The sequence below is a fragment of the Eufriesea mexicana genome, unplaced genomic scaffold, assembly GCF_001483705.2.
Source record: "Eufriesea mexicana isolate 0111107269 unplaced genomic scaffold, ASM148370v2 scaffold372, whole genome shotgun sequence".
Lineage (NCBI taxonomy): Eukaryota > Metazoa > Arthropoda > Insecta > Hymenoptera > Apidae > Eufriesea > Eufriesea mexicana.
In genome coordinates, this window is record NW_016908534.1 from 332596 (window position 1) to 354029 (window position 21434).

General features: G+C 45.6%; 1 protein-coding gene across 1 annotated transcript in view; it reads right to left on the bottom strand.

Moving 5' to 3' along the window:
* The window catches only part of LOC108545198 (uncharacterized), a 305629-nt gene that overhangs the window by 62567 nt on the left and 221628 nt on the right, over positions 1-21434 (bottom strand). Inside the window, exons 3-6 of the mRNA XM_017896695.1 lie at positions 4616-4754; positions 3974-4101; positions 2473-2611; positions 1143-1207 (exon numbers count right to left, since the gene is read on the bottom strand). Of these exons, the coding sequence (XP_017752184.1) occupies positions 1143-1207; positions 2473-2611; positions 3974-4101; positions 4616-4754 (471 nt within the window). The remainder of the gene's footprint in view (positions 1-1142; positions 1208-2472; positions 2612-3973; positions 4102-4615; positions 4755-21434) is intronic.

The following is a 21434-nucleotide window of genomic DNA, read 5'->3' on the forward strand; positions in this document are numbered from 1 at the left end:
CGAAGTACGCGGCACGCGAGTTCTACGTACCCTTTGCCCTTAAATATCTCCATGAATAGCAAATTGCCTCGAGAGAGGTTCATCTCCAGGTCCCGGAATGGTATACGAGGAAAAATCCAGCGGAGAGAACACGCGACGTAATTCGTGGCCGACGAGAAATTTTAACGATTCGTCGAGACCACCGCGAGTACACCGCGAGTACACCGTCAGCGACGGACGTTGCGTTGGTTGCCCGTAGCCGCGGTTCGCGTTCCGCGAGCACCGGGTATTAGGAAACTACATCCGCCACTGGCACACCGCGAGTGCCACGCGCGAGTAATTATAGCCGGAATTTAACGGAAAGCGAGCGCGAGTCGTTAAGCGACTGGCCGTTGGTAACGAAAGGGTGAAAAGAGCAGGGGACGCTGACGAGGAGGAAGGCAAAGGGCCCGGGAGGCGAGTGGAGCAGCGCTGCTGGAGAACCGGAGGACTCGCGCGGCGGGGGCAGTGTTTCGGTCTGAAGCACCGGAACCGATGTCGCGCGATAATCTGCAACGATCTACATAACGATCCTCGATAAATATCCGGAACGAGAACCATTATCACGTCCCAGAAACTTCGCTATCCGTTCGGCTGTCGGTGTATTAACGAGGCGCAGGGCTGATTGCACGATAGAATCCGGCAAAGTGCTCTCGATTTCTTTTCCAGCGTAAACGAGGTTCAGCGGCCCCGGTTCGGAATTAGCAGAACCATCGGCCCGGTGTTTCGTTCGTCTCCGCGTCGTCTTTCTCTCGTCCCATCGTCATCCTCCCGTTTGCACAACGAACGAAAGTCGTTAAGTTCTTCCCCGAGAATTATTCCGGCAGCTACGCCTCCACTCTCACCCCATCGTCACCCCTCTCGACGCTGCGCGTCTACGGGGCCGCCCCTCGTCCGTCTTCCCGTCATCTTCGAGCTTTTAATTACCGATCGGCATTCTAATTAACGAATGGATTTCCCCGGGCCAGCGGGAAATCGTTATCGATCGCGCGAAACAACGGCTATTAGGGGGTCGACGAGGACCAAGACAACGACGACAACGGCGACAACGGCGACAGCGACGCCGGAGAAGGACGAGAAAAGAGGAATGGCATCTTCCAATGTTCTTTCGGAATTGTACTTACTTTCTTTGTACTGGAGAACGTTCGAGTGCTTCTCGTGGATGACGACGCAGCGGTAGCAGGATTTTCTGCAACAGAACGGAAACGGAGGTTTCTCTTATTCAGGCTTTTCATTCGATATCTTTCGCTGGAATTAGAACGCTTTCCCCTATTCCCGATTCTTTCCCTGTTTTCTCTTTCGTTTCTCGTTACGCCACCACGCGGCCTCGTCCTCGAGATTAACGAAGGGCCGGTCGCCCTAATGAGGGCCGCCCCGGCGAGTTCGAAATTCGCGGGATCGAACCGAACAATTGACCGAATTAACGCGACCTCGTGGCGAATGAAGCTCGCCATTGTGGTCCGTGCATGTCGCTTTGCAGAATACGTCGCTCGTCTCCTAGCGTGTCGCAATCGCAACTTTCTACGAGAAATTAGCCCTGTTCTTTTTCCCGGTGCAGCACGTACATCCGTTTCGTGCCATTTTCGATTGCTGAACTTCCTTCGATAATCGTCTCTCCGTTCCAGTTATTATTTAAAGAATGTTGCTCGAATACGCTATCCCTTACACCGACTCATCTCATCGCAAATGCGACTATATACGTCAATTATATTCCTCCTTCGAATATACAAAATTCGTGACGATCGATACGACGAGTTCGGAATTATTTAGCATGCCACGATTACCCCGACTCTACGATCGCATACAGGGTGCTTCGAAAATACGGTATCGGCCAAATTTCGGTATCGCATTCTATTGTCCCTAAGGACGCAAGGAGTTCAGCTACACCTTGACCGTATCTCACCCTCAGAAATAACAAAGCTTCAAATATTCGAAGCATCCTATATGTTTTATTTTCTTTTTTTTTTTCTTTTTTCAATTAACGAACGCGAAAATTCTGAAGCCAAAGTCGAACGGCGCCCCGATGGCCGTTTAAATTTCACCGCATCGACCGGCAGCCACGGCACCTCGGCCCCAGAGCTACTTCCGCGTTTTTATCTCGCTCCTCGCTATATCGATCGGACACTTTGCAGGCGAGCCCGATAGAAATCTCCACGAAAACTTGGGCCGGCTCGTGTGACACGAGCATTACGCTGCGAAACGACACGCTCCCCTCTTTCCGCCGCTCGCGTGTGCCTCTCTCGCGGAGAAACAACTGCAACCCCCTGCAAACACCGCTCTTAATCCCCTCTAGCCCGGGGGCGAAACTTCCCCCCGAACGTATTGCTCGGGATCCCGACGTCGCCCCCTTCTAACGAGTCGGCGTTCCAACTTCCCGTTTCAACTTCTCCATCCTCCAACTCTCGTTGGACGATTAGTCGTTCGACTCGATAAACGTACGCAGGTTATACTCACTGGTCCACCAGCAGGAACTTGTCGCCCTCGCTGTGCAGGCACCTGCCTTTGCTGGACAGCTCGTTCCTGGAGATCACGATCGGCTGTCTGACTCCGCTCTGAAACCACGTGCCTTCCCATTTCAGCGGGAACGTGCATTCTGCAACAGAGAGAACGGTCCAGGTCAATAAGTCTTCCGATGACTACTCACCGTTTCTTTCTTTCCATTCACACGCGTCGAACTCGTCATCGGTTATTCGCGGGAGGAAGAAAAAGAAGAAGAAGAAGAAGAAGAAGAAGAAGAAGAGGAAGAAGAAGAAGAAGAAGAAGAAGAAGAGGCGAAACGTAATATTCCCGTGGAAGTAATTCAGGACAAATCGCGACCGGGTCGGAAGACAAAGGGGCCAGGAACCGTGGAGACGGCGATGGAACGCGGGCGAAAGTAAGGGTTGAAAGCGGGAAGGGCGCATAACCATGGCGTCGAGATGGGAATTCCCGGACGGGAGATAATCCTAGGGGCGAAGCGAATTTCCGGAAACTACAGCCGTGCCACGGAAGGGATACATCCAGCCGAGTTATCGTCGATAATCGAAACCCGGCGATGTCCCTCGTGCATCGTTCCTTTCTCGCCGTGCCACCAGCTCGGCCAACACCTGACTCTGCACTCGCCCCGACAGCCGGCCATTTTTTCACCACCACGCGTTGCTTTCTTTTCTCCCATGAATTCGCTCTTCCCTCAACGAGATTAGTTCCGCGGCTTCAACGAATCTCGCCATCGCGTGCTAGATCTAAGAGTTCCACGGACAATGCGCGTATGCGCCACGGTGCCATTTCGAGAAATCGATTTAAAAGTTTTTGGCCAGGTAATACCTAAAGTCCAAGTTTCTACAGACGTAGTAACGTGTCTTTAAACGATCTGGAAACCCGTCCCACGATTTTACGATGATACGCGGTTTTCCTATGGGGTTTAAAAGATTGGGGTACTAAATGAGATAGATCAATTTTGGAAAAGAATTAAGCACTGAAATAAAGAGGAGAATCTGATATTTTCATAAACTTATTAACTCTGCATTCGACGACTTTCTCGTTACAGAAAAGTAGCAATTCGAAGACTTTCTGTCATAGAGTCGACGATATTTTTAAAATGGCAGATGAGAAATCATATGCAAACTAAGGCGTAGAATTATTTTTCTTCGACAATCCACGCATCGTTAGGTACTTTTAAATTTGATATATTAATTAACGTCGATCTTTAGAATCTGATTAAATGGTGAACCCGGTGCAGCACGTACATCCGTTTCGTGCCATTTTCGATTGCTGAACTTCCTTCGATAATCGTCTCTCCGTTCCAGTTATTATTTAAAGAATGTTGCTCGAATACGCTATCCCTTACACCGACTCATCTCATCGCAAATGCGACTATATACGTCAATTATATTCCTCCTTCGAATATACAAAATTCGTGACGATCGATACGACGAGTTCGGAATTATTTAGCATGCCACGATTACCCCGACTCTACGATCGCATACAGGGTGCTTCGAAAATACGGTATCGCATTCTATTGTCCCTAAGGACACAAGGAGTTCAGCTACACCTTGACCGTATCTCACCCTCAGAAATAACAAAGCTTCAAATATTCGAAGCATCCTATATGTTTTATTTTCTTTTTTTTTTTCTTTTTTCAATTAACGAACGCGAAAATTCTGAAGCCAAAGTCGAACGGCGCCCCGATGGCCGTTTAAATTTCACCGCATCGACCGGCAGCCACGGCACCTCGGCCCCAGAGCTACTTCCGCGTTTTTATCTCGCTCCTCGCTATATCGATCGGACACTTTGCAGGCGAGCCCGATAGAAATCTCCACGAAAACTTGGGCCGGCTCGTGTGACACGAGCATTACGCTGCGAAACGACACGCTCCCCTCTTTCCGCCGCTCGCGTGTGCCTCTCTCGCGGAGAAACAACTGCAACCCCCTGCAAACACCGCTCTTAATCCCCTCTAGCCCGGGGGCGAAACTTCCCCCCGAACGTATTGCTCGGGATCCCGACGTCGCCCCCTTCTAACGAGTCGGCGTTCCAACTTCCCGTTTCAACTTCTCCATCCTCCAACTCTCGTTGGACGATTAGTCGTTCGACTCGATAAACGTACGCAGGTTATACTCACTGGTCCACCAGCAGGAACTTGTCGCCCTCGCTGTGCAGGCACCTGCCTTTGCTGGACAGCTCGTTCCTGGAGATCACGATCGGCTGTCTGACTCCGCTCTGAAACCACGTGCCTTCCCATTTCAGCGGGAACGTGCATTCTGCAACAGAGAGAACGGTCCAGGTCAATAAGTCTTCCGATGACTACTCACCGTTTCTTTCTTTCCATTCACACGCGTCGAACTCGTCATCGGTTATTCGCGGGAGGAAGAAAAAGAAGAAGAAGAAGAAGAAGAAGAAGAAGAAGAGGAAGAAGAAGAAGAAGAAGAAGAAGAAGAGGCGAAACGTAATATTCCCGTGGAAGTAATTCAGGACAAATCGCGACCGGGTCGGAAGACAAAGGGGCCAGGAACCGTGGAGACGGCGATGGAACGCGGGCGAAAGTAAGGGTTGAAAGCGGGAAGGGCGCATAACCATGGCGTCGAGATGGGAATTCCCGGACGGGAGATAATCCTAGGGGCGAAGCGAATTTCCGGAAACTACAGCCGTGCCACGGAAGGGATACATCCAGCCGAGTTATCGTCGATAATCGAAACCCGGCGATGTCCCTCGTGCATCGTTCCTTTCTCGCCGTGCCACCAGCTCGGCCAACACCTGACTCTGCACTCGCCCCGACAGCCGGCCATTTTTTCACCACCACGCGTTGCTTTCTTTTCTCCCATGAATTCGCTCTTCCCTCAACGAGATTAGTTCCGCGGCTTCAACGAATCTCGCCATCGCGTGCTAGATCTAAGAGTTCCACGGACAATGCGCGTATGCGCCACGGTGCCATTTCGAGAAATCGATTTAAAAGTTTTTGGCCAGGTAATACCTAAAGTCCAAGTTTCTACAGACGTAGTAACGTGTCTTTAAACGATCTGGAAACCCGTCCCACGATTTTACGATGATACGCGGTTTTCCTATGGGGTTTAAAAGATTGGGGTACTAAATGAGATAGATCAATTTTGGAAAAGAATTAAGCACTGAAATAAAGAGGAGAATCTGATATTTTCATAAACTTATTAACTCTGCATTCGACGACTTTCTCGTTACAGAAAAGTAGCAATTCGAAGACTTTCTGTCATAGAGTCGACGATATTTTTAAAATGGCAGATGAGAAATCATATGCAAACTAAGGCGTAGAATTATTTTTCTTCGACAATCCACGCATCGTTAGGTACTTTTAAATTTGATATATTAATTAACGTCGATCTTTAGAATCTGATTAAATGGTGACTGAGAGCCACCTCTCGAGTGCAAAGGGTTAATATTATTCCACAATTTTGGTATATCATTGATAATTGTTCAAAATTAAATTATAATACAACACAGCGATCATATCGATTCTTGGATTTAAATTCAACAGGGATTATTTAAATTATGGTAAAATTATGATACAAATTTGGCAGGGTGTCTTGTGCGTTGTGTGATGATTTGGTCGACTGTGCACACTTTGTATTCTGTTTCTTCTCTCAGATATCTTGGGATATAATTTGATTGGCAAATATAAAGAATAAGAGATGTCATTTTATCCTAAAGTACATATTTATCACGAGCTAAACGAGACTAGGAGTAAAGTATAAATTAAAAGACTAGATTAATAACTGATCTATAAGACTAAATTGATACTGGTCTGAAGACTAAATTAACCCTTTGCACTCGGTGATTTTTTCATTCCAGAAAAATAGTAGTTCAAAGATTTGCTGCCATAAAGTCAACGATATTTTTAAATCGGTAAATAAGAAATCGTATGCGAATTAAGACGTAGAATTATTTTACCTCGATATTACACGCATCGTCGAATAATTGTAAATTTAATATATTAATTAACGTCCACCTTTAGAATCTGTTTAAATGGTGACTGAGAGGCGCATCTCGAGTGCAAAGGATTAATAACTGAGACCATATAACTAATCTCAGAGTGGCAACCCTCTCTAAAAATTCCGCTAAAGAACTGCCTAAAGACTGTCCTAACACCCTTATATAAGCCTAACAGTCTCCTTGATCGTCGTGCATCCACGTGCACTCCAGATGTTACCCTGAACTCGAGGCCTGTTTACTATCCCTCATCTTGGAGGAAGCCCTTTGGAATTCTAAAAATATCGTACAAACACATGGAAAACAAATGGTCAATTACGCAAAGAAGGCGCTTATTTTCCCTCGACTAGGTTAAAATTAAATATCGCGTGAATCGGAAGTAATCGTACACCGAGGTATCGAAAAGGAAGGGAAGTTGGTTGCGACAGAAACATGGATGAATAAAATCTGTGCCACGGATCTTAATATCTTATTCCGTTTGCGGCCAACAATTGGAGATTCGATCGCGATTTGTTCCTCGCGTGGTCTGATCCATGCTGTAACAGGTCGGGGAAGAAAGAAATCGGAGAGCCGCGTTGCGTGACCGAGTGACGTCTGGCGTATAAGGTAGACGTGGACGAGCCTCGACAGCTGATAAATAAGTCAACCGTGGTTGTTTGTTCAACCTCGGTTCGGCTTTCGCTAGGTGAAACACCACGGCACAATTACCTTGCCAGAGAAAAGAAAACGACCGAGTAAATAAATAAAACGAAGCAGAGGAGGAGGAGGTATTCGTAGCGCGATTCTTAATGAGGGGTTAATTAGATCTCATTGCAGGGCGGGGCGAGGGTGAGGAGGGAAAACATTATTCCAGGGGGATCGCTAGTCGGAAGGGACGGCGAATACGGTCGACGTTTTCCAGTCGCGTCTTTAAGTAAAAGCTCCGTAAATAAAAGCTGTTATTGTCGTCCCCCGTCACCGTGTCGGAGTGTTGATTCACCTAATTGTGGCAATCGCTTTCGCGTCTTTGCCAAGATCGAGTCTGAGACGGTCGGGACGAACAGAGCCACTTGGAAGAGAAAATAATCGAATTGGATTCTTCTTTGACGACACGCCTCTTCCTACCACTGAGTCTCCCACTCTGCCGCCCCCTCTAGCCGGCCCTGCGTCATTTTTTCCTCTTAATAGCAGGTTTCGCGACGCGTCTTCGGTCCACGGAACAGATGTCTCCTCGGTTTTAATGCGAGATAAAAAAATTTATTCCCCGCGGGGAGCACAGCCACTTTCGCCCGAGGGTTCGTAGAATAATAAAGCGCGCAGGAAGCGTTTTAAGAGTTTCGGCGTCGTTACTTATCGCTCTCAGCAAAAGGGACGCTGATATCGACGCCTGTCATTTTCCAAAGTTTCTCCAGTAGACGTCCCGGAGAATACGGCTTGCAGACTTCCCTTACACCCGTCGAGTGTTGAACCGTGTTTCTTTTTCGCCGCGGAAAAACAATTCACCCCTGGACCCGGCTCGGCTCGATGTATGAAACAGCGCGAGGGAAACCCGTACGCGTGAAAAATTAAATTCAATTCCCCGAAGGGGTAGCGGCGGCGGCGCCCGTTGATCGGGGAATCCTCTGTTTTTCCATTCGAGAAGTTAACCATGATTCCTAAATAAACAACGCGGCTGCTCGTAACTCAGCCAGCCGCGAAGTGGCGCGTCTCACCCCCTCGTCGTCCTTCCTTCCACGAAGAATTAAATCGCGAGGAAAAAGGACGAGCAGGGCCGGGCGTTTACGCGCAATCCCGAGTTCTTATCGTTAACGGCATCGGCGCGGCGGCATAGACAGGGTTCAGGGTTCCGCGGGGGGAGGCGGAGATGGAGGGGTGGGAATCGAGGAGATTCGATTTCGCGGCAGGGTGGAAAGGAAAGAGTCACCGCGAAACACTCGGCCGTTTTTTCCCTTCTCGTTCCATCCCGTCGCTCCCGCGGCACAAGCGCACCCCTTCTGCCCCGGGGGTGAGATCCTCCATCGCGGCTGGGCCGCTGGTGCGAACTGTGATTACGGATTTTGAGTCTCGCCCGCGGATTTTACGAGCCCGCCGTGAATCGCGCGTGGCTCACCCGCCTCCGACCCACCCTCCATTCCCCACCCCTTCTCCACTCCTCCTGCCCTTCGTACTTCCCTTCCCTTCCCTTCCGTTTCAGGCACGCCGAAAAGCGGCACAGGCAACCCGCGGCATTCGAACCGCATGGAAATAAATAAATGCCCGGGGGTGGCCGGCGTCGGTGAGACGCAAGGCCGACGGGGTAAGGGCGAAGGGGTGCAGGCAGTGGATTCGCTCTGGGGACCCACCATCGCCACTTGCTATCGATTTCACCCACCAAACTTGCCGAGCCGATCCAACCAATCGTTTCTTCCCCGCCGATTTTCCTTTCTTGCGCTTCTTTCGCGATCATTCGCTTCTGTCGATCCATCGAAAACTGTTCCTTCTCTGCCGATTTTCTTCCTTTTCGTCTCCTTCATGGTCGTTCAACGAATCTTTTCTTCTCTGCGCCGATTTTTTGATTTTCCGTACTACCGATGATAATTCGCTTGCGTCGACTCGATAAATCGTTCCTTGTCTGCCGATTTTCTCCCTTTTCGTCCCTTTGACGATCGTTCACCGACGTCGAGCAAACGAATTCTTTCTTCCCTGCGCCAATTTTCTGCTTTTCCGTATTGCCGATGGTAATTAGCATGCGTCGACTCGATAAATCGTTTCCTGCCTGCCGATTTTCTTCCTTTTCGTCTCTTTGACGATCGTTCGCTTACACCAATCCGACGAATAGCTCTCCTCTACCGATTTTCTTCCTTTTTCACCCTTTCGAAGATCGTTCTTTCCTTCTCGTAAAATATACGATTTGATCTTCTCGATCATCTTTGTCCCCACGCTTCTTCCATATTTGGTATTTCGAGTTTTGGTCAATAGAGTCAAAGTTCGAAGGTCTTTGGGACGAGGATGAAGATATTTATACGAATTCAAATGCGTTGTTCTATTCGTTAGGGACAAATGTTCGACTGGAGGCGAGTTTAAGAAACGGAACGGCATTTCGAACGTAAAAGTTCCACGGCAATGGCGTCTGAGGAGTCGAGGGGTTGTAAAAGAGATTCAAACTGGGACGATAACCGAGATCTCGATACACTTGTAGTCGAATAAATTGAAAAACTGCAATCAGGAGAGTTCTGGGGTGGTCGAGGCTGATTCCGTTAAAAGATTCCGTTATCGGAAATGGGTAGGCCAAAAATCGGGGTGCGAAGAAGCGAAGAAGGGTATCGAACAGTTTCCTACATCATCGGCCATGAGACTCGACGTGTATATATTCAACGATATCGGTTTCTACCTTTATCAACCAACAATAAATTCTACGCTCTATGGAAAGTCGAAATTGAAATGAAATTTTTATAACTTATATCATGTTAACATCCAAACTTGTTTCACGATTAACACCGATAAATAATAACGAATACGATCGGATAAAAATAATCGCTATGGAAAACAGGAAAAATATACAAAATCTCGATTAACCTAGCCTACAGCAGTGTTGGTTGGCCAATGGTCCGTTGACTTTTAGTCATTAACACATTTGCATTATGATTCTACTTAAGGTTCAAGCATCAGCGATGTTCAACTGACTACTATAATGCTCATGATGACAGTTAAAAAGATTTTCATAGCAAAAGTAAAACTTGTTAAGAACATAATGAACTTATGTAGGTGAGATGCTCACAGAAGGGATCAAACATGATCTATGACATATGAAGAATATTCGCGGATTATTCCGCGTTCGGTGATAGAAGACAGTCACCTGAAGAACCTAGCTGATAAAGGCAGACCAACGTCAGAGTTCAAAACATTTAACTCATTTCTACCTTGTCTAAAGGCCGGTGGTCATTTTTACTCCACCAAAAAGCAAGAATATACAAGCATCTCAGAAAACTGTACGAGAGCAGTTCTTATTCATCTCTGTCGAATCATAGTTACTGTATTTTCTGACGTAGTCTCATTGCAGAATTCGTACTGTAGCGACCATCATTCTCACCCTCGTCATTAGAGGGATTCCGACTTCGAGGACTTTATGGCAAGTCCCCGGAAAACCTCCAATTTCTATATATATATAACTTCCCGACTTTCCAATAGTATCTCTTGTCTAAGGCAGAGCCTACTAGGGTAGTCTTAACACTAGAACTACCGATCTTAAATGGGTACCTAACTATAACGTGCACAGATTATAGTAATTTCAGTGATACGATGAATACTAATGAATATATCGATTACAGTTCTTTCTTAATACCAAGTTGATACCAATTTTATTCTTAAAGCGGGTGTATGTGTTCGGTGATTGCAAAAAGGAAAATTCTGGGACCAGTCATTTTCACTGGGTTGGTAGTTCTAGTGTTGATAGAATATATTTGTAATTTTCTTCAGATACATTCCGTTTTTGAAAATGTGAATGAACATGTGAAAACGATATTATCTATTTGATTATATATTATCTGATAATTAATATATATGAAAGTGTATTCTTTATTTCTGCAATTTTGATGAATTTGGGGGATATAACTATGGATACATTTAATTTAGATTATTCAATAGAATATATTTGTAATTTTCTTCAGATATACTATTCCGTTTTTGAAAATGTGAATGAACATGTGAGAACGATATTATCTATTTGATTATCTGTTATCTGATAGTTAATATATATGAAAGTGTATTCTTTATTTCTGTAATTTTGATGAATTTTGGGCGGGGACATATAACTATGGATACATTTAATTTAGTTTATTTAACACTAGAACTACCGATCTTTAATGGGTACCTAACTATAACGTGCACAGATTATAGTAATTTCAGTGATACGATGAATACGAATGAATATATCGATTACAGTTCTTTCTTAATACCAAGTTGATACCAATTTTATTCTTAAAGCAGGTGTATGTGTTCGATGATTGCAAAGAGGTAAATTCTGGGACCAGTCATTTTGACTGGATACATAGTTCTAGTGTTAACTGATGAGTCCACTAACAGGCCCGGAACGAAACGCATCTCTTCCTTTTCTTACCGTCCCTTCTTGCACCACTGTACCAAGGATACCTGCGACCAACCGATTTCAATGACCCCCCAACGGGGAGGACCCCCCACAGTATTATATATTATACAGAAGCGTTCCGAAATATATTAAAAAAGACTAATCGGCCTATAACGTTCTCAATCCTGGCTTCAACAGTTGCACAATCGAAACGAATTTCGCGTTACTAAATATTCCTCCAGTTCGCAAGTAAAACCGTGAATGGATTCTCCATGGCGGACAACGAATCGGGTGCCGATTCGCGAGAAGCCAGCAACGTAATTTTTCGTTAGCCGAAGGAGCATGAGCACAGGGAGCCGGGTATTCGAGACGAGGAAAATTACGCCAAGTTTATTCTCACGGACGAGTCATTACTTTTCCGCGACCTCCTTCTTACCAGCGTATCCGACTTCCCCCGGCCCATTCTGCGCACGAGTAACGATCCCCTGGTGGCCGTATGTCTCCCCGGAAATGGGCCGCGTTCTCCAATTGGACAATGATAATAAGGATAATAGCGACAAGAATAATAACGACGATGATTAGAAGAATTGCGCGCACGTCCCTTCTGGGGTCGCCATATTTACTACAGGGGTGGCCGATGGTTTTTGCCGGTCATTGCCGACCACGCCGATTAAAACACGCGACGCGTGTCTGAAAATCCCGGAAGACAGAAGGCGATGCACGTTCTCGGCGCGAGAACTCCAGCAAAATTGCAATGGCGAGGTGTCCAGCTTCGCGAAAGATCGGAAACGTCCACGAGGTTCAAGATTCTCGTAAATCGACCCGACAGCACCGGGATTTACGATTCGGTGACGTGTTAGAGCTGAGGAATTTCAGGGGACATCGTGATCGCTCAGCTTGACTCCATCTTTGACGCTTCCGAAATTTATCCCTTTTTACCTCGCGTTGGATAATTAACAGGGTACAGACCCTTCGTCTCTTCGTTACAGTGACAGGTAACTCTATTTTCCGACGCTTCCGGTCAATGATGGAGATTCGCTTGACCTATCTTCGCGGATGCATTCGAAATTGAAATTTATTCGCGTCAACGGGAATGCACTCCATAGCGCAAAGAGATAAATTGAAATTAAAAACAGAGGAAAATATAACGGGTATGACATCAAGTAGGAAAAAAGGAAGAGGAGGGAGAGATAAATAGAAATATATGAAAAATAATAAATCATTTCGGTCCATTTCATGGAACGCGTAGGAGAGATCGTTGGATTTTGAACCGCGGAATTTTAAAAAAGCGGTTCCATCGCTTAATTTAATAAATTCTTCGAGGAAATTTCCAAATTCTAGAGATAGCACGTTTATTTATCAGAAAAATAAGGAAAATTTTGGAATTCGATCGACGTTTACCCCATTACCGCTTATAAAACGGAAATAAATTATCGGCTAGGGATAATAGACGACAGATTTTAATCACAGCAGCAACGACGCACGGGCGTTAACGAAAAATGGAATTTTCCGTTTATTTTGCCGTGGGCTCTGTTTTTTTTTTTTTCAGAAACCGTCGGACAATACACGCGATATAACGGTAGCGGCAATTTTTCATTCTTTATCCCCGGCACAATCCATTTCACCGGTATTCAAGCAGCCGTAACGACTCCTGCGTGGCTGTAATTTACCCCAGAAATGGCCCACGACAAAATACACCCTGCTCCTGGCGGCGGGGTGGCGCGCTGGGGCGCGAGTCACGTGGTCGGCCCCGAAATTTCTTGATTAAGACGACGACACGCGATCTTCCGTGGCCGCGTGCGCTCATTTTTCTTCCCGCTGCTCGATCAATCTTCGACCAACGCCGCCCCGTTTCCCGGATTCCTGGAAAACCCTCGCGAAAAATCGCCGCGACTCGCTGACGCCGCGCGAAACCCGGCAATCCCATTACCGATCCTCGGAGTCTCCGATTCAACGTTCCATTTTTGAGCTTCGCTTCTGACTGATTGACCGATTGACTGATTTGTCCTGATAAGTATGCTTGATCTTCCTTTGGCCATCTTGGAACGCTCTCGATGGCTTTGTCGTGGCACCATTCTCACCCTCATCAAAGATAGATTCCTATTTGAATAGCAGGATTCCTATTTCCGACTTTTTCGAAAATCCTCGGTAAAAACCCTTAGTTTTCTATATACAGAATTTCCAGACTTTAGAATAGTATCCCTGTCCATGTCAAGACCTGCTAGGTAGCCTTGCTAATAGGTCCACTAGCAGGCCCAGGACCAAACGCATCCCTTTCTTTTCCTTTCGTCCTCTTTAGGACCACTGCAACATCGAGGGTACCTGTAGAGGGTACCAAAGACGAACAACAGCAACCCCCATAGCTCTGATCTTTGATCTCAACCCCATGTTCCACAACGCGTACCATCTCGCGATTTTCACCCATTTTGCAGATCTCTGTAATTAATATTCGCTTGGCCACCCGGTTCCCCAAAGATCCCGAGTCTTTAGAAACCGAGTCAGATGACGCGTGTCACAGTCGCTACGGATTTTTGTGAAAAATCCTAGCCTTGCCAACGATGTGATATACCTATATATGGATTTAATTCTTCGAAATCGACGAAAAGCTAAGGTGAGACGAAGTAATCCTATCGGAAAATCGACAGATTGGGGGTTTATTTAACTCGGTAGGGAATCTGTCATGAGATATAATCGTCTCTCCGAGAGAATTCGTGCGGTGTAGAGCAGAGTATATACGAAAGTGAAACGAAGAAATTCTTTGGGACGCTTGAAACCGGTTCGCCAAATCCGCCATGGTGATTGCGCTCGCTCGCGGCGAGACAATGCGTCGCTTTGAGGAACGCGGTTCGCGTCATTTCGACGATAAATTGTTTTCAATATCGCGCCGGGCGCGGCATTATCGGGACTCCATCGTGCAAACAATTATCAGCGGCAACATCGTTAGTCCGTAAGTTCGAGATCACAATGGCGGCCTGTCGCGCGTCCCGCGGGAGAGATTCGAGGAGAGCAGCTCTGCCGTCGATCTGAATAGCGCAGATCGAATCGCCAGATAGTATACAATCTCTCGGATGAATTCCCGTTTGTAGAAGGCACGACGGCTCTGCTGCCAGCTCTCCGGATTGAAATCGAACAAATGGCAGAAATTTAACGCGCGCCAGGGCCGGCAGATATTAAGCGCGAGAAAAAAGGGGCGGAAACGAGGCGCCGGATATACCCTCGAGTCGTGCACCCTCGCGGCGAGTGTTCGCGATGGTAAGAAAGAAATCCTGCGAACGACGCCGTGCAATTTTCTAATTCCTGCCGTGCTCGGTTTCACCCGTTGACGTTTAATTCGATATCCTCTATAGGCGAGGTTCCGGCTTTGCATCTATCGGCTGATTAACTCCGGCGCGCGAACGAAACCGTGTTAACCATTCGCGGATGCAATTCGCGTTAATTAGAAACGGAATCTTGATATCGGGATTGGACAAACTTTCGTAGACGCGTTTGCGTATCATCGGAACGAGGACCCGCTGGCTGTGTACCCGGTGTCTCAGAAAACTTTCTACGTTTATCACAGGGGAGTGGAAATTTAAAGATTCTCTGTTATAAAGCTGACGATATTTTTTGAGCAGTGAGTGTTATAATAATTAAAATGTAAAATGTCATTATATTGTCTTAAATTTAATATAATAATTAATTTCGATTTTTACGATTTTTTAAATGGCGACTGGGGGTTGTTTCTCGAGTGCAAAGGGTTAATTTCCTTTTTATTACATCAGCCACGAATTTGTTAAACTATTGTTCTTCGTTTCGAAAGAAGCTTTTCTTGTTTAGTTTCGAATGCAAATAAGCGAGTTATACGTAGTATCCGCCATTCTTATGGATGACAGGATCAAATATTCTAGATGAAAAATTTTTCACGGCTTCCCTTCAAATCTAATACCTTGTACTCGTGCTCAGAGATTGTTTATTGTAATGTATGTAGTACATAGCTATATTGTGCTTCCTTCTGACACCAGGGATAGAGGGAATGCGTAATTTGTCTATAATCTCTGTCATTGTCTATAATAGTATTTTGTTCTTTGAGAAGAAGTGTGTTGGTCAGTCACGTTCCATGGTATAGAGAGGAGAACCATGTATGAGAGACCCAAGATTAGAAGTAATAAAAATATAAATATATATGAAGCAGCTGTATTCACTTTATAATATTTATAATATTCCATACGACAATTCTAGCGAAGAATTACACTTGCGTCCTTTCACAAACCTAAGTTTGTATTACGAGTCTTCGATCTTCCTCTGATACATGAACTCTGTACCGTGTATAACGCGATCAACGTTATATTTTTGATTGACCGGTCAAAGCACCGTTTCTATTTGTCTTTTCCAGTAGATTTCTATGCACGTGTGTGAATACGCAATACTACTGTAGTATCGCAGGATTTCCATCTCGTGTATGGGCAACTTTAGCTTAGAAAGTCATCGAGGGTTCGAGGGGCCAGGTGGGTCGGAAAAACCCCGGCGATGCGTCAGGCCCTTAGCATGACCATATTTAGCATGACCAGGCTTTTGGGGAAGATATAAAAGAAAGCAAATAAGTGGTTATCGGACAGTTTTTAGAGAGAGTTCTTGGAAAGAGGGATTAGAAGAGAGATGGAGGAGAAGTCAGAACAGAGTTGTATTTTAGTTGTAACGGGCTGAAATTGTGTTGTTAAGTCGAATTGTAATCTTAAGTTGTAGTTGTAGTTCATACATCTATATTCGTAGGCTTAATAGTCACCACATATTGTATTATTATTTTATTACCAATAAATAGTTCTATTATTTATCCACCACCTTAGTCTCTACATATTTTCCAACTCGAAAAGGGATCACTCCGTCATTTTGTCTTAAAAACTCACTCAGAAAATCGTCCACGCACAACATTCAGAAATACCCCGTACAACGGGGTGGATTTTCGCATCTAATTTAGCGTTATCAGCGAGCGGAAGTGTCGGGTCGTGACACGGTTTCTGTGCGACCGAGCATCATCGAATTTTGACGGTGTCATCGAGTAGCGACACTCGAGCAGAGCCAGATAAATCGGTCTTCTCGCAGCAGCGAGCCTGTAATCGCTCGCAGCAGCGCGCATTGCTCGCTGATAAGTTTAAACGCAGGCCAATCCTGAATTATTTAACTCTGTCACCCCGTCCCACCCCCTCTGGCTATTAAATAATCAGAAAGGACCGTCGCGCGTGTCCACCCCGAGCCATCGGGATATAAGGACGTAATTCCGAATTAATCGCGAGCACCTCGATGAACCACGCTTCGCTGCGGGTGCGGTGCGCCATTTTGGACACCTGTCACCGGTCCGCTGAAAACGGAATCGCGTGAAAACGAAACCGTCCAGAGATATCGAGAATTCGATTCGGGACCGCGAGGTTCGCGAAGAGAGTAATTCGGCGAATAACGAAATCGCCCGGGGAAAATGGCGCGCGAATTAGGGAACTGCTCGCGAGGAAATGAAGATTTAAACGCGGACGAGTGAAATATTTGCCGATACCGGCTTCACGAGATTAAGCAGTCGGATCCTCTCCCACAGGGGGTAGCCGCGACGATACGGAGGACCGAAACTTTGGCTATAAACCGTGCGCGAGCCTAATATATATCACTTATCAGCTGAGAAAGTGACATGAACCGCGGTCCTGTGGGGGTCGTTCGCTGCTCGCCGATTTGCCCAAAGAATTTCATCTTGCGTAAATTTTTGCGAAAATGCGAAATGCCATGTAACTTCCAGCACACTTATCGATGTACGATAGGGAAAGTGGTGTAACACTGGGTCTGGTTCTCCACAGAATTTTAAAATGTTATTATAGTGTGGTAAAAGATCGGGTTTATAGAGATCTAACTTTAAACTTTGATTATATTTTATTCTCCTGCGGTACAAGTGTCGGCTTGAGCCTTGTACGATGCGTGATGCAGACGGTGGATTGTCGAAAGAATGTCCCCTCGAACCCTTCGGCCAAGTTTTTATAAGCCCTATGACGATCCATTGCGTCACTCAGTCCTGCTTCGAAAATTGATAATCTTGATGGTTCCTCGAAGCAAACATAGATCCCGATGCAGAGTGACGCCATTCAAATAAAAACTCCTCTCACAATAGGGTACACGAATTAGTAGGGGAAGATGTTAAATTGTAAAATATATTTGCCACTAGTGCAAAGGAGGGGGCTAATATTATTCAACAAGAACTGTCTCTCAGTAACTCCTCTCAACGCACTGTCTAGGAACTGTCTAGGAACTGTCTCGGAACTGTCTAAGAACTGTCCTGTGTGCTTCTGGACTTCCTTTTTTAAGCAGTAAATAAAGAATTGTATAATAATAGAATTGTAGAATTATTTGATTTCGATACCTCGCACACTGTTACATTACATTAAATTTGATATATTAATTAATATCGATCTTCCAAATTTTATGAAATGGTGACTGAAGCTCACCTCTCGAGTGCAAAGGGTTAAGTTTAAATATAATTAATTTATCACAATCACATGCTCACCCCTCTTTTCACTATTAATACTCAATTGCAACTGACGCATGCCAAGTCACTCTCGTTTTGTTCTTTCTTCTTTCATACATTACATGAACATACACAATTCACACAACACCTCAATCATTACACGCATACTCATTTATCACAATATCCTTAATTCAATAGTATTGTTATCCCATGCATATTTATTCTACTCATCCTTTTCTTACAGACATTGCTCCTTTATTACATCAACACGTATATATTTAAAAATCTATGTAATTACCACAAATCTATCCTAAAAATCTGCTCGATCTGCTTGTCATTCGATTTGATCTATTTGATCTATTCATCCTAGACAATCTCTCCACTACAATTACTTTTACAATCGGCCATGTTATCGTCGAGTTAGTAATTAATCGCCGAATAGTTGCGTAAATTCAGAACCGAAATTCATTGCGAAATAGGATAATATATACAACAAAGACCGTAGATCCATAAATTATTTTCCAGTCTACTATTAAGCTCGTAGTGTTATAATTAACTGCAGCACGTATAATTTTTATATGTAACGCTGCTATACTTAATCCGTGACCCTTAATTAACCTGATTCCTTCTATCACGTGCGTATTTTCACCTTTAGAACACGTAACGTCATAGAAATATTACACCGGTAGAAGGTGAACGTAATTATAATTTATAAAAAGCATATAAACTATTAAATTAACTAGCAATAACGAATTGATATTATTAATAACAAATTACCTGGCGCGTGAATTTATCAAAGGGGAAAAATTAATAAATCATTGGTCATTATAAATTATAATAAATTATTAATGGAATCGGTAATAATCGAAGGAATTTATCGATCCTATCGAATTATTTTATTATTTATTTATCGAAACGCGTGTAAACTTTTGTCAAAAGAAATTAGAGACGTTGATGAGGTGGATTGCGAAAGCTAGCTAACACCTTTGGGTAACTGATAACCTTCGCACACTCGATGCACCTCTCCACCGTGCTCGATCTAAAATTAAATTTCACAAAATAATAATTACCAGATAATTTATTAAATTACTTAATTCATCAAACTACAGCTTTGGTATCCTTCTCTCTATTATACCATACCATAATTAATTAAATTACTCGGCCAACAGAATTTTTATTTCCCCCCGGCTCTAGCTGGTCCATTCTTCAGATTCTTCCATCTCCGAAATTATTTTTCCGTCGAATTTCTTCAGTCGCTCTGAAACTTTTCGTCGTTCCTAAACAAGACTCGCGAAAGTGTTACCCAAATATACCTTCTCAAAGGATGCTGCCGAGCCAAGAGCCGCGTGATAAATTCGAATGAAAATTTTCATAAATTAACTCGCAATCGCGGAGCAACCAAAAATTACGCCAGAAAACTATGCCGCATCGATCCGATTTTGCAGAAACAATTTCCAAGCACCATTATTCCCGGCAACTGTTGCAGAGGATATCAATTCCGTTACGGAGCCGGCACCTTTCGGAATATCGGTTCCAGGTTTTATTCCGCTCCATATCTGTACATTCGTTTCATTTCCAGCAGGCTGGAACCGTAACCGGAACCGATACAGACGAGAATCTTGCTGGTCGTAACAGTCGTAACGTCGTTTCGGTTCTCCGTGACCGTTTCGGGGTGGACTTTCGCGTCGCGGTTACCACCGGTCATTCCTGCAACCGCTTCAACCCCCTCCGCTACCACCAGCGAGTTCCTTTGACGAAAGCAGCTTCTCGTGGCGGGGGAATGTAGAGATACATCGAAAATTCAGAAAACGAAGGTTCCTCGTATATATTTTCGACTCCTTCGCGATATCGAGGGTTCCGAGTCAATGGGGGCCTGGTTTATGTCTTTACGAGCAGGGCCCCATGACTCGCGATTCGCTGACCATCTCGACGTCTAACGAACAGCGAAAAAGAGTCGGTTCGCTTACACCTCTTCAACGTCACGGGTTCTTCTCGAAAAGTTAGCCTTCCGTTTTCCACATCTGGTCCCCCGCATATAATAAAGTCTCGCTAAGAAAACGTAGTGGTCTTTTCGCTTAAAAAACCCTTCTCGTCCTCCATCTTCAAGAGAAACGTCGGATGGAGATGAAGGCGCGTTGGTAAAGTTGATGAGAATCGGCGTTGAGAAACGGGCGGGAAAAGGAAGGCGAGGGATGTAATTTCGGGGATGTAAACCGGGAGTGAGGGGGTGGAAAGATTACAAAGCACGCGGTGGACGGAGAAGTTGTAGGGAATTTCAGGAGCCTTGTCCTACTGGAAATCCGAAAACGCTTCTTCGTTTAAACGGTTAAACAATCCCGGACTCTCGCGTCGGATCAAATATCGCGCGTGTCTGCCTTTTATCCGGCAGACAAAAGCTCTCCTCGTCGGGGGACGCGTTGCAACGAGGCGGAGCGCCTGGTTCGAAGCCGGCTCGAAATACTCGTACAAGTAACTATTAACCATTACAACCGGCCGACTCGTCGGCACTTTTATTTTCGGCGTGGACGCACGCGACGCAGCGGGGACAAGCGGAACACCGGGGGGGCCAGGAACACGCTCAGAGGCGCCGGAGGCCGCGGGGGTGGCGAGAGAAGAGACGCGCAACAACACACGGCAAACCTGCAACATTGTAGCCACTGTGTCGCATCCCTTTACTTCCTGTTTCCCTCCGTCTCTCACCGACCTCCAGCCGTGCTTTTCAAAAGCGTTAACGAATTCGGCAATCAGCGGGTATCGATTTCGATCGGTCCCCGATTTTACGCGCGTTTTTCACCGCCCTCTTTCCGTTCCAGCCTTCTGTCCCGTCTCTCCTCGTGCCCCTGCCCCCTCCGCCGCTCGCCGTAAACCCCGACGACCGCGAAGCTCGTTGATTTTGTGAAATCATGCGGTACGTGACATTTTCGGAGTTATGGGATTCAGCGAGGTCAGTGGGAGGGTGGACGCTGGTGAACGGAGCGGTATTTTTGCCTCGTCTTAAACGTTTCAGCGTTCCCGATTCGCGACACGGGGGACGGAGAACCGTTTAATCTTTCGAAAACGTCACGCGCATTTTCCAACCCCTTCTTCCTCGAACCTTTGTCCGACTTTCTTTGAAAGCACGTAGGTCGGATAGAATCAATGTTTTCCCGACCGAGCGACACGATATCGGATTAACAACCGGGTGGAAACGTTAACCAAACGGTTCTTCCCCGAAGCGGGAAACGTCTCGGAGGCTATCGATAAACAAGTATCGTCCCGTAAGAATTCGAATCGTTTCCGGAAGAAAAATGATTCTCCGAGCAAAGCAATCTTGCTTCGAAAGCGAGGGAGGTTAGGAGGGGAGATATCGTCCGAGTCGCTGAAATTCGGAATCGTCTGGGATTTTCAGTCTTAGGTACATCGGTTTGACACCGAGTATGGATACGGAAAATATACAGTTTCTCCATGGACCAGTGGAGGAATACC